The 15,337-nt window shown below is 33.0% G+C and overlaps 1 protein-coding gene across 9 annotated transcripts in view; it reads left to right on the top strand.

Annotated features, from left to right (window-relative positions):
* The window catches only part of LOC129742447 (uncharacterized), a 584,572-nt gene that overhangs the window by 454,994 nt on the left and 114,241 nt on the right, over positions 1 to 15,337 (top strand). For all 9 annotated transcript variants that reach the window (XM_055734387.1, XM_055734355.1, XM_055734361.1 and 6 more), the window contains exon 6: positions 6,921 to 7,048. In XM_055734387.1, the coding sequence (XP_055590362.1) occupies positions 6,921 to 7,048 (128 nt within the window). The remainder of the gene's footprint in view (positions 1 to 6,920; positions 7,049 to 15,337) is intronic.

Genomic DNA, 15,337 nt, shown 5'->3' with positions numbered 1-15,337 from the left:
AAAATGACAAAAATGACAAAAATGACAAAAATGACAAAAATGACAAAAATGACAAAAATGACAAAAATGACAAAAATGACAAAAATGACAAAAATGACAAAAATGACAAAAATGACAAAAATGACAAAAATGACAAAAATGACAAAAATGACAAAAATGACAAAAATGACAAAAATGACAAAAATGACAAAAATGACAAAAATGACAAAAATGACAAAAATGACAAAAATGACAAAAATGACAAAAATGACAAAAATGACAAAAATGACAAAAATGACAAAAATGACAAAAATGACAAAAATGACAAAAATGACAAAAATGACAAAAATGACAAAAATGACAAAAATGACAAAAATGACAAAAATGACAAAAATGACAAAAATGACAAAAATGACAAAAATGACAAAAATGACAAAAATGACAAAAATGACAAAAATGACAAAAATGACAAAAATGACAAAAATGACAAAAATGACAAAAATGACAAAAATGACAAAAATGACAAAAATGACAAAAATGACAAAAATGACAAAAATGACAAAAATGACAAAAATGACAAAAATGACAAAAATGACAAAAATGACAAAAATGACAAAAATGACAAAAATGACAAAAATGACAAAAATGACAAAAATGACAAAAATGACAAAAATGACAAAAATGACAAAAATGACAAAAATGACAAAAATGACAAAAATGACAAAAATGACAAAAATGACAAAAATGACAAAAATGACAAAAATGACAAAAATGACAAAAATGACAAAAATGACAAAAATGACAAAAATGACAAAAATGACAAAAATGACAAAAATGACAAAAATGACAAAAATGACAAAAATGACAAAAATGACAAAAATGACAAAAATGACAAAAGTGACAAAAATGACAAAAATGACAAAAGTGACAAAAATGACAAAAATGACAAAAATGACAAAAATGACAAAAATGACGAAAATGACAAAAATGACAAAAATGACAAAAATGACAAAAATGACAAAAATGACAAAAATGACAAAAATTACAAAAATTACAAAAATTACAAAAATTACAAAAATTACAAAAATTACAAAAATTACAAAAATTACAAAAATTACAAAAATTACAAAAATTACAAAAATTACAAAAATTACAAAAATTACAAAAATTACAAAAATTACAAAAATTACAAAAATTACAAAAATTACAAAAATTACAAAAATTACAAAAATTACAAAAATTACAAAAATTACAAAAATTACAAAAATTACAAAAATTACAAAAATTACAAAAATTACAAAAATTACAAAAATTACAAAAATTACAAAAATTACAAAAATTACAAAAATTACAAAAATTACAAAAATTACAAAAATTACAAAAATTACAAAAATTACAAAAATTACAAAAATTACAAAAATTACAAAAATTACAAAAATTACAAAAATTACAAAAATTACAAAAATTACAAAAATTACAAAAATTACAAAAATTACAAAAATTACAAAAATTACAAAAATTACAAAAATTACAAAAATTACAAAAATTACAAAAATTACAAAAATTACAAAAATTACAAAAATTACAAAAATTACAAAAATTACAAAAAATTACAAAAATGACAAAAATGACAAAAATGACAAAAATGACAAAAATGACAAAAATGACAAAAATGACAAAAATGACAAAAATGACAAAAATGACAAAAATGACAAAAATGACAAAAATGACAAAAATGACAAAAATGACAAAAATGACAAAAATGACAAAAATGACAAAAATGACAAAAATGACAAAAATGACAAAAATGACAAAAATGACAAAAATGACAAAAATGACAAAAATGACAAAAATGACAAAAATGACAAAAATGACAAAAATGACAAAAATGACAAAAATGACAAAAATGACAAAAATGACAAAAATGACAAAAATGACAAAAATGACAAAAATGACAAAAATGACAAAAATGACAAAAATGACAAAAATGACAAAAATGACAAAAATGACAAAAATGACAAAAATGACAAAAATGACAAAAATGACAAAAATGACAAAAATGACAAAAATGACAAAAATGACAAAAATGACAAAAATGACAAAAGTGTCAAAAGTGTCAAAAAAGACAAAAATGACACAAAAATGACACAAAAATGACACAAAAATGACACAAAAATGACACAAAAATGACACAAAAATGACACAAAAATGACACAAAAATGACACAAAAATGACACAAAAATGACACAAAAATGACACAAAAATGACACAAAAATGACACAAAAATGACACAAAAATGACACAAAAATAACACAAAAATGACACAAAAATGACACAAAAATGACACAAAAATGACACAAAAATGACACAAAAATGACACAAAAATAACACAAAAATGACACAAAAATGACACAAAAATGACACAAAAATGACACAAAAATGACACAAAAATGACAAAAATGACAAAAATGACAAAAATTACAAAAATTACAAAAATTACAAAAATTACAAAAATTACAAAAATTACAAAAATTACAAAAATTACAAAAACTACAAAAATTACAAAAATTACAAAAATGATAAAAATGACAAAAATGACAAAAATGACAAAAATGACAAAAATGACAAAAATGACAAATTGACAAAAATGACAAAAATGACAAAAATGACAAAAATGACAAAAATGACAAAAATGACAAAAATGACAAAAATGACAAAAATGACAAAAATGACAAAAATGACAAAAATGACAAAAATGACAAAAATGACAAAAATGACAAAAATGACAAAAATGACAAAAATGACAAAAATGACAAAAATGACAAAAATGACAAAAATGACAAAAATGACAAAAATGACAAAAATGACAAAAATGACAAAAATGACAAAAATGACAAAAATGACAAAAATGACAAAAATGACAAAAATGACAAAAATGACAAAAATGACAAAAATGACAAAAATGACAAAAATGACAAAAATGACAAAAATGACAAAAATGACAAAAATGACAAAAATGACAAAAATGACAAAAATGACAAAAATGACAAAAATGACAAAAATGACAAAAATGACAAAAATGACAAAAATGACAAAAATGACAAAAATGACAAAAATGACAAAAATGACAAAAATGACAAAAATGACAAAAATGACAAAAATGACAAAAATGACAAAAATGACAAAAATGACAAAAATGACAAAAATGACAAAAATGACAAAAATGACAAAAATGACAAAAATGACAAAAATGACAAAAATGACAAAAATGACAAAAATGACAAAAATGACAAAAAATGACAAAAATGACAAAAATGACAAAAATGACAAAAATGACAAAAATGACAAAAATGACAAAAACGACCAAAATGACAAAAATGACAAAAATGACAAAAATGACAAAAATGACAAAAATGACAAAAATGACAAAAATGACAAAAATGACAAAAATGACAAAAATGACAAAAATGACAAAAATGACAAAAATGACAAAAATGACAAAAATGACAAAAATGACAAAAATGACAAAAATGACAAAAATGACAAAAATGACAAAAATGACAAAAATGACAAAAATGACAAAAATGACAAAAATGACAAAAATGACAAAAATGACAAAAATGACAAAAATGACAAAAATGACAAAAATGACAAAAATGACAAAAATGACAAAAATGACAAAAATGACAAAAATGACAAAAATGACAAAAATGACAAAAATGACAAAAATGACAAAAATGACAAAAATGACAAAAATGACAAAAATGACAAAAATGACAAAAATGACAAAAATGACAAAAATGACAAAAATGACAAAAATGACAAAAATGACAAAAATGACAAAAATGACAAAAATGACAAAAATGACAAAAATGACAAAAATGACAAAAATGACAAAAATGACAAAAATGACAAAAATGACAAAAATGACAAAAATGACAAAAATGACAAAAATGACAAAAATGACAAAAATGACAAAAATGACAAAAATGACAAAAATGACAAAAATGACAAAAATGACAAAAATGACAAAAATGACAAAAATGACAAAAATGACAAAAATGACAAAAATGACAAAAATGACAAAAATGACAAAAATGACAAAAATGACAAAAATGACAAAAATGACAAAAATGACAAAAATGACAAAAATGACAAAAATGACAAAAATGACAAAAATGACAAAAATGACAAAAATGACAAAAATGACAAAAATGACAAAAATGACAAAAATGACAAAAATGACAAAAATGACAAAAATGACAAAAATGACAAAAATGACAAAAATGACAAAAATGACAAAAATGACAAAAATGACAAAAATGACAAAAATGACAAAAATGACAAAAATGACAAAAATGACAAAAATGACAAAAATGACAAAAATGACAAAAATGACAAAAATGACAAAAATGACAAAAATGACAAAAATGACAAAAATGACAAAAATGACAAAAATGACAAAAATGACAAAAATGACAAAAATGACAAAAATGACAAAAATGACAAAAATGACAAAAATGACAAAAATGACAAAAATGACAAAAATGACAAAAATGACAAAAATGACAAAAATGACAAAAATGACAAAAATGACAAAAATGACAAAATGACAAAAATGACAAAAATGACAAAAATGACAAAAATGACAAAAATGACAAAAATGACAAAAATGACAAAAATGACAAAAATGACAAAAATGACAAAAATGACAAAAATGACAAAAATGACAAAAATGACAAAAATGACACAAAAATGACACAAAAATGACACGAAAATGAAAAAAAATTGACACGAAAATGAAAAAAAATTGACACAAAAATGAAACAAAATTGACACAAAAATGATACAAAAATGACACAAAAATGACACAAAAATGACACAAAAATGACACAAAAATGACAAAAAATGACACAAAAATGACACAAAAATGACACAAAAATGACACAAAAATGACACAAAAATGACACAAAATTGACACAAAAATGATTTAAAAATTACACAAAAATTACACAAAAATGACCCAAAATTGACAAAAAAATTACAAAAAAATGACATGAAAATTACAAAAAAATGACATGAAAATGAAATAAAAATGACAAAGAAACGACACAAAAACGACACAATAATCACACAAAAATGACACAAAAATTACACAAAAATAACAAAAAAAATGACACAAAAATGTCACAAAAATGATACAAAAATGATACAAAAATGACACAAAAATTTTACAAAAAATTCACAAAATTCACACAAAAATGGCACAAAAATTACAAAAACATGACACAAAAATTGCATAAAATGGCCCAAAAATGTCAAAAAAATGGCACAAAAATGGCACAAAAATGACATAAAAATGATACAAAAATGGCACAAAAATGATAAATATAACACAAAAACGACACAAAAATGACACAAAAATGACACAAAAATGATACAAAAATGACACAAAAATGACACAAAATTGTCACAAAAATGACACAAAAATGACAAAAAAAATGACACAAAATGACTTAAAAATGGCACAAAAATGACTCAAAATTGTCACAAAAAGGACACAAAAATGGAACAAAAATATAACAGAAATGAAACAAATTTATAACAGAAATGAAACAAAAATATACAAAAATATATACAAATTTACGAAAACATGACACAAAAATTACATAAAATGGCACAAAAATGACACAAAAATGACACAAAAATTACACAAAACTGACACAAAAATGACACAAGAATTACACAAAAGTGACATAAAAGTGACACACTAATGACACAAAAATGACACGAAAACGACATAAAAATGACACAAAAATGACACAAAATGACACAAAAATGACACAAAAATGACACAATAGTGACACAAAAATGACACAAAAATAATACAAAAATGACACAAAAATGACACAAAAATGACACGAAAACGACACAAAAATGTCACAAAAATGACACAAAAAAATAACACAAAAATGACAACAAAATAACACGAAAATTGAACAAAAGTGACACAGAAATGACACAAAAGTGTCACAAAAATGACACAAATGTGACACAAAAATGACACAAAAATGGCACAACAATGGCAAAAAATTGACATAAAAATTCCACAATAATTACACAAAAATTAAACAAAAATCACACAAAAATAACATAAATTTGACACAGAAATTACTTAAAAATTCCACAACTCTAACTCAAAATCTACACAAAAATTTCAAAAAATGACAAAAAAAAATGGACTTAAAAGTGACATAAAATTGACATAAAAATAACTCAAAAATTTCACAAAAATGGTACAACTATGACATAAAAATTACAAAAAAAAAATTTACAAAAATATCAACAAAACAATCACAAAAATGACACCAAAATGGTCGAAAAATGTCCCAATTATGACACAAAAATAACCAAAAAACTTAACAAAAAATCATACAGAATATACTCAAAAATCACAAATATGATTAGAATGACATTGAATCAGACGCAAATTTCACAAAGATGGCTTAAAAACGTTACAGTGTCAATTTTGTGTTTACGTTTTGTCGGCTTTCTTTGGCTTCTAGAATTAATGATTCAACCTTTGTCAAAATCCCTTTTTATTTCTGAAATTTTATTTTAATTCTCAAACCTAAAATCTTGAATTTGGAATCGAAACTCATGTGTTTACTGTTGAGTATCCGGGCAATAGAACAAACCCGTGAATTTTTGAAAACCATAAGAATCTTATCAAAACAAAAAGTTTCTAGCTTAAAAACATGCCACCATATTGCATCCCTGAAAAAAAAAATGTCTCATATTAAAATTTTATAGCAACAATACTAACCAAAGTTTTTCTTCCTTTTTCAACTTTCCAACACTTCATCTATTCCACCGGCGGAAAACTTGAAACCGCAAACGAAAAACACCGAAACTGGCACCGGAACACCGAAATCCATCAGGGAATTGTGCTACGAAGCGTGGACTAATCTCCGATTATCGCCGATGTTCGGATGTATCTGTCCAAACAACCACATGAAACGCAGATGTGATAAAATATTTAGCGTTGTAAACCATAATCCGTGCGTCGGTAAGTGCTCTCTCTCTATCTGGCTCAGTCTCTTTCTCTCTCGATCCTTCCGCTCTCATTCATCTCCTCATGCTGCTCTTTTTCCACTTATACATTTAACGCGCTCTTTGTGTCTACATCTATCTCTATATTGTCCCCGTCTGTTTTTCTCTTTTTCGACCATATGAGTTTGTTTTTCTAAGCTTTTTTTTTCGATTCCACTTCCAACTTTTCCCTCCATTCATCCCAAAACATCTCCGGAATACATTTGCCACCGTTTTTATTCCCTTCTCTAGAATTTTTTAACCGAACCTTTTTTTCCTGAACCATACAAACAATCTATATGTCTAGATACATAGAGAGCTTTCTATTGTGAATGACTGCCCCCGAACAACAATCCCTTATTTTTCCTCCCGAAGGCAAAGAAAAAAATAGAGAAAACGACCAAACAAAAAATAAAACTAGTAATGAAAACGTTTGAATCGAAGGCACACACTACATAACATCACCGGAAGCTGCCCAAAATGTTTGCCGGCTCAAACAACTCGAAATGTACGGGAAGTGGCGATAAATTTCCCGAGGGTACGGACTCTTCCCCCTTCCGGAAATTGAAGCCCTCTTTCTTTGGTCCAGTCCAGCAGCTTCATCGATTCATAGGGAATACTTTCTCGCGAATTTGTTCTTCAATCCGTTAGAACCGCAATGGAGAATTACACTTTTTACTAATAAGTCATTGGATTGAGTTTATTTATGGTTTTCTTACACCTGACATTTCCATCTTTGTTTTGGGCAATCATGTTCTCCATGTTTTAGCAGTTTACCAGTTTTCAAATATGAAAATTCATCGTCTACCAGATTTTACAGAGCTACAACTTTAAAGTCTTTCCGGAGAAAAGCTTTTTAAACGCCTCAATCTTCACCTCAAAAAATCGAAAATCAAAAGGGAAAAATTGAAACAAGGAAACGCCCCACACCAATGCTTAGCGCTAATCCGCTTGAGCTTCAAGAAGGAAACCTCAAGAAAGGCGGAAACAGCTTTTTATTTCGCTTCCAGCAGCTTTTCAAGTCATCCCATTCCCCAGTTTCTTTGCCGGAATTCATGCTTTCCCAAGAAATCAGTTGGTATGAAATTTTCATACATACCTTTTTTGTCCTCCTCCATTTCATGTCAGCTTTGAATCACATATTTCATATTTCAAACGAATATATTGAAGCACAAGAATGGAAAACTCAAAAAAACCCTCTCCCAACAAAATCCAATAAGGACAAAAGAACGACACTCACTTCCGTCAGTTTTCCAGCTGAACACCGTTTCGACTTCCGGTCAGAAAACGGGGCCATGAAATGGTTCCCGGGAAAAAAAAAATAGGCGAAAGCACGTGCGAATGGAGAAAATGGGTTTAAAGGTTTTTTTTTACTTTTATTATTATTTCAACATCTAACAAGAGCCACGTCGTCGTACTCGTCCGTTACCTTTGGAGGAATCCTGGCAGAAGTAAAGAAAAAAGAGTTCTTTTCCTTGAACTTGTCACTCGAATTCAAAGTGACAGTTAGATAATATAAAATTTTTTGTTTTCAGAAAATTTTGTTAGGCTCTTTCAATCAGCCTTTGAATTTGACAAGCGACGATGTTGATGTTAAAAATCTTAATTTTTATGATTTTTTAAAGGAAAAGAACTACACGAAAAATACTTCATGAGTATCTATAAAATGCGGAGCAAAATTACCAAAAAAAAGGCTAAGTTTTTGATAAAAAAAATTTTTGAATTCTTTGATTTGACGAATTTTTGTGACGCTATTTTTATCAAATTCATTGGGAAATCAAGTGAAACATCAACAAACTGGAACAAACTTGAAAAAACATAATTAAAAATTTAGTTTTTCACCGATAAAGTTGGTTTCCGATGACCGATTCCTTAAGAATATTTGTTTTCTGGTAGTTTAAATTATGACAAAAAATTCATCGAATGTACAGACTCCGTTCGATTTTGGCAACATGCCCGAACATTTTGTGTTGCCAAAATCGAATGTTGCCAAAATCGGACGGTCTTTTTTCTTAAATTTTACCTGAAAAATTTCGATGGTTTGTTTATGATAATCTCTTAAAAAATCCATTCCCAAGAAATGTTTAACTTCTTCAAGATCTTTCACTTGGAATAACCTTCCAAGTTCGGTCTTAATCCAGACCAGGTGAGCCACCTTTTTGCCAACGATAAGAATATCGTCAACATAGAGAACTAGGGTTAGCTCTCTAGCCCCAGATTGATAGAAGCAACAGTCACTTTTCAGAGGAATGAAACCGAGTTTTTTTACAACTTCGTCGAATCTTTCATTTCACGACCTGCTAGCTTGGTTCAAGCCATACAAGCTTTTCTGCAGTCTGACGAGTTGTGAGTTGCCCATTTTGACGTTTGGAAGTCTCGTATATATCTCTCCCTACAATTGACCGTTTAGAAAGGCTGTTTTAACGTCCATCTGGTGAATGGTTGAACCAGACTGGTTGGCTAAGGACAAGATTGTACGAACGCTCTCCATTTTGACAACAGGCGCATCGTAGTCATAACTAGGTCGCTGTAGGCAACCTTTCGCTACTAATCTTGCTTTGTATCTTCCGTCTTCTTTAATCGAAAATACCCATTTTAATGAGATCGATTTTCGTTCTTTGGGTAAGCGCTCGACCGTATTCCATGTCTTATTTGCGTTCAGGGCTTTCAATTCTTCGATGACGGCATTTTTCTACTTTGGCAAGTCATCCCTCGTCTTCAACTGATCGAAATTTTGTGGAACATCGCTATTGTCTGTTGCTATCTTGGCAGTGTAAAATTCTGGCGCTCTTCTATCGCGCGCACTATGTTTGATCGGCGAACTACAAACGGGAATCGGTTGTGACCCAACCTCCCCTTCGCCGTCAGTTTGACTGTCAAGATCTTGTGCGCTATCATAACTAGATTTATCAACGTTACCCACGTGATGTTTTTCAATAGAATCTTCATCGTCAACCACGATGACTTCGGGCTCGTCTTCAACATTCTCGTTACTCACGAAGTTCTCATACGCTACCAAACTTTTTGATGGAGGTTTGGATTCAATTGCTGGCGTATTTTGGCATGCTGGTTCCGAAATTGTAGAATGAAGAAGATCATTTCGACGATCTAGCAATTCTTGCTCATCAAAGACTACCACCCTTATTCTGGTTTACGGCGTATCTGACATTCGTTCGAACGGATACTTTCGATCGAATTCGAAAAAGCTATTCTTGTTTTCGTTCGAACGCGATACGTTTGATGTTGGTGTTACCAGATCATGTTCGAAAAATCATAGCACCCGGATTGGACAAACTGACGTTTCTCGTCAGAAATTTATTGTAAACAATTTTTGTTTCTGGTGAAATTTCATCGAACTGGTTGGAGCACAGCCGATAATCAGTCGTTACGGATACGGACAACACGACAGAAGGAACCAAATTTTGTGTTTTTTTTAATTTTAGTTTCTTGTGCGGTGTCAAAAAAAGGAAACTAGGCCATACCTATCGATGAACCGCAGGTGTCCTCGAAAGTCGAAGCAAAAATCAGCAGTCGAGGAAATGATTTCAGCAGCGGATCTGGACCGGCATTATTTAATTCTCCAAGTGCAGTCGTAACCGAAGCGGTTCCCTAGAAGGCCACACCAGGAGCTGATTGTTTCCAGGCGCAAGAATCTGTTTTCATTGCCAGCCGGTGGTGATGGTGATAGATAGAAGTATCAAAGAAAAATCTAATATATTCAATTCCCAAAATTATGGTTAAATACAAGATTATTATTACTATTTTGAATCACTTATTTTTCCCTAACCGGCCAACTTCACTGACTTCCGAAATTCGCAACAGCAGACTCGTGTTTTTTGTTTGTTATAAATGAAACTAAGAAACTGGAATGCTTAAAATTTGAAACCTTTTGAATGAAAAATTGATTTATTTCAACTTTTAAAGCGTCTAAATCAATATGCAAATTTGAGAATTAATTCTGTTATTTTGAATCGTGTTTAAATTTTATTTTTCTAAGCCACCCAACTTAAAGAACGCCCTTGAGCCTCAGCATGAGACTTGCGTTTGTTAGCCAGTTAGATCGATGGAATAAAATTTATTTCGAAATTTTCGCAATATTTGTTTTAAATCAACCTCGAATAAAATAGGTTGTGTGTTCTGATTTTTTATTGTCTTATTTCCTAACAATTTTCAATTCCCTGATTTTTGAGCTCTTTTTGCGCATGCCGTTCGCAGCATCAGACTCGCGTTTGTCAGTCCAAAGCAGAAATACGTTCGATCGAAAACGGGAATGCAACGTTTTGTTCGTTCGAACGATGTTCGAAAGTTCGAACTGTTCTCATTCGTTCGAACGAGAACAAGAATACAAAATTTCAAAACTTTCGAACGAATGTCATTCGATCGAAAACGAGAATAAGGGTGTACGCTACGGTGTATCTCTACTGTACGCGAGAACTTGTTGTATAACCTGTAGCCGTTGTTTGCGCAACCCGCAAAGATTAGTTTCTTTATCTTTGGATCCAATTTCTGCATCTTCTCTAGAGGTACTAGGGCATATGCATTGCAGCCAAAAATGCGTAGATTGCTCAAGTCAGGCTTCTTGCCATACCACATTTTGAATGGCGTCTTGTTATCCTCAAGAGCTCGTGTGGGTGATCGATTTGTGAGATAAGCTGCGCAGAACACAGCTTCTCGCCATTATGATTTCGGAAGATCGCATTCGTAGAGCATTGCTCGTACTTTCTCCATTAACGTTCTGTTGATTCTTTCGCTCACGCCATTCTGCTGAGGAGAATACGTTACAGTTAGAACCAATTGGACGCCTTTTGCCTTGCAATATTCTTGAAAATCTCATCCAACGTACTCACGGCCATTATCGCATCTAAATTTAGCCAACTTTTGATTAAAATGCGCCGCTTTCAACTCCTTAAACTTCTCAAAAACCTCGCTCTTGCGTTTCATTGGGTAGATTACTGTAAAATGTGAGTAGTCATCCTTGAATGTCACGAAATATCGATGACCATCAAACGTGGTTTCTTCCATGTATTCGCAAACGTCAGAGTGCACTAATTTAAGTGGCCTACTTGACCTTGGTATTTGCAGACTCTTGAACCTTTTGCTTGAATGTTTTCCAGCTGCTCGCAAACTTCGTTTATGTTGAAAGTCTCGTCACAAAAATCTACTCCTTCTACCATCTTCTGTGTCATAAGTGTTGTTAAGCCAGCATTAGTTAGATGGCCAAGTCTTCTGTACCATGTATCAAAACCGAACCGGTTCTTTCCAAGCAAAGCTTTTGAGTTTTCAATATCCGAAACCAGTTCCAGGGAATATAAACCATCAATTAGTGTACCTTGAGCAATGACCTCCCCCAAGCCTGTGATTGTGACCTTACCATCAGAAAAAGTAACCCTTTTTACCTTAGTGGTAGCCTTTCTAACCGAAAGGAGATTTTTCTCTAGTTCAGGAATAATAAGGACATTATACAATTTAATCTTTTTTATTTTACCATTAACTATGGTCTTAAGTGGTACATTGCCTTTCGTATTAGCCCTCATCGACTCACCAGTTTTGGCTGTGGACAGATCGATCGGTTTGGCCAGCTTCGAGATGTCCTCCACTAATCTCTCGTCACAGACCATGTGGTGAGTCGCTCAGGAATCCACCACGAAGCGAACACGCCTCTCGCCTTTCGTAGAGGCCTTGGTGACAACCTTTGCTTGACCGACGGCCTTCTTCCGGGTTCCGTCAACCAGCGGAGGAGCCAACTTGAGAATTCCGCTAGCCTGCGGAGGTGCGACCTTCGAAGTTGTACTCGAATACGGGGCTGCCACGCCTGCAACCGTAGCTCCCAGATGCTTGCGACCTGCACTAGCTGCCTCGCTAGGAATAGTAACGACGCGCCGCACCGTTCTAGTCGCTGCTTCGCGTTCGGCAGCTGCACTTAGGGGACCAAAAGCGCTAACCGCTCGGACGCACGCCTCTTCTGTCTGCTTGCGCTTCACGTGGCCCAACATTGCATGAGCGCTGCCTTTGTCACGCCTGGAGCCGTTCTTCTTGGCCGCCTTCAGCTTGTGACAGCGCGACCTGAAGTGATCCTGCTCGCCGTACCCGAAGCACCGACTGTCTCCTTTCTTCGGCGTGGTCCGCAAAGCATGGTTTGCTACTGCTGGCTCACTTCGATGTTGGTTTGAGGAAGTTCTGGTGTTTTGGAGGAGCTCAGAATCAAGGAACAACCGCTTGATGTCGACGATTAATATTGAGTTGAGCTCCTCTGGCGGCAGAACAGCCAGCACACCCTGGATGTGGCTGTAGCCTAGGGGTATTGCTAGCAACAACGAGTGGACCTTCTCGCCTCTGCTCAGGTGTGCTCCCATCCGGTCCATCTCCCGTATGATGAGGTCGTACTCATAAAAGAGTGACGACAGTGAGTCGAACATCTTCATCTGGAGATTGTTTAATCGCCCTTGCGATGATCGCACTTGTACCAGGTAGGAGTCGCAGAGGATGTCCAAGGCAACGTTCCGAAAATCACTCATTTTCGCTGAGCCATACTTGACTGCATTCGGAGGCAAAAAATCGTAGCAGTCTTTTTTCTTTCTTTAACCAAAGCATACAAACTATTATGCATGACAACGACGCTTCCATATTTGTAATAAATACTCCTGAAAAAAATAAGCTATGGCAGGGAAGGACGCAGACTATCAGTATTCGAGCGTCTAGGTAGTGATTGCCTTCCTTGATGATTTTCAACCTCCTGGAATCACAACTGATATGTGTCAGTTTTGAACGATCCATGGAGTTTATCATATGATTGTTTACTTTTCGCTTTGCGTAGAAGGTAGCAATCACTCTAAGCTAACCGCAATGAAGTGCCAAGTCCATGCAACAGGTTATTTCAACCTGCATTCCTGCCATATCTTCAAATTTGTCTTTTGAAACATTCATGATTGTCAATCAATAACGAACATGATCGACAATGATGCTAGGCTAGATGCTTGTGAATCAGTCAGTGAGCAGCGCTCCGAATGTATCAACAAATATGTCGATCACCTCTAGTTGACCACGTTACGACTAGCAAAGGGAGCACATGATTCTGCTTGATTGATTTTTTTGTATCTAGTTAGTGTTAATTTTTTAAAAACGTACAACCTTAAACCTCACTGATTGCTTTTTTGAGCGATTTTCGGAACATTGGTCCAAGGCGTCTTTGACAAAATTAACCCCAACAATTTTGTGCAGGACACCGTTGTTGATGGCCATCACTAGCTCGTCCATCGCAGCTACCTCCTGTTCCATCCGCCTCTGGAACTTAACAGCTCTGGCGGCTTCCTCCTCGGCATTTTTCAACGGCAGCGAGTCCACCTCCTCCGTCGGAATCTGAACCAGGGTGTAGATCTCCACTTTACCGTCGAACAGCAGATCCTTCGAGAACCCGGCTGCCGTGTACGGTAGCGCCAAACCAGCCTCGGCCTGAGGTAGGTGCTGGCCTCCGAAGGTTGGCCGAAGGTCAACAACTGGTTGACCACCAGCTCCGCCTACTGCGATGCACCCTTCCAACTTCGGGTTCGACATCGCAACCCAAAAATATCAGTAGAGATAAATAAATACAGAGCTACAGCCAGTTAACCACTGTCTCATAACCTGTTGTGAAAAGTCGGATTATCCATCCGTTATATTGGCAACACTTCCCTAACTTCATCTGGAAACTATTCCAGTGAACACTACGAATTTACTATTCGTCGATTCTACGAACAATAGCGAATTGACGTTCTTTCTCTCACTTGCAACTCTCTGTCATTGTTTACATCTGCCACGCGGGTCGTCAGTCTACAATAATCGCCGCAGAGTAAACATCACTTGTTCGGTCGTCGCGAGTGAGTTTCAACACTTTTCATCAATACACTAACAAAATTAGGTCTTCAGATCATGATCATAGGATTTTGGAACGGTGGGGATATATTCAAGGAAAAATACTTAAAAAAAAAGTGTTCCTAATTTGTTATTATGTACAGGTTTGGGTCACAATTTAAAAGTTTTTGTCATTTAAAAATATGCACATGAAAGAAGTTTTATCATAATTCTAACCAAGTGTTGCCAAGTTTTTATAGCACGTTTGCGGGCTGGACAAATCCGGACAATTTTATATAGATACCTAGAAAATTTTGGGCATTTGATTTAAAATTTGTCGACTAAAATCTTGGCAATGTCTAGGCAAACGTGGTCAAAACCCCATCAGGAAATACTCATCAAAAATCAAGAAATCAAGAAAAAGTACATCACTATCTGT

This window comes from Uranotaenia lowii, chromosome 1 (genome assembly GCF_029784155.1).
Source record: "Uranotaenia lowii strain MFRU-FL chromosome 1, ASM2978415v1, whole genome shotgun sequence".
Taxonomy (NCBI): Eukaryota; Metazoa; Arthropoda; class Insecta; order Diptera; family Culicidae; genus Uranotaenia; species Uranotaenia lowii.
The sequence above is the reverse complement of the archived record's forward strand: the minus strand, read 5'-3'. Positions and strand labels throughout refer to the sequence as shown.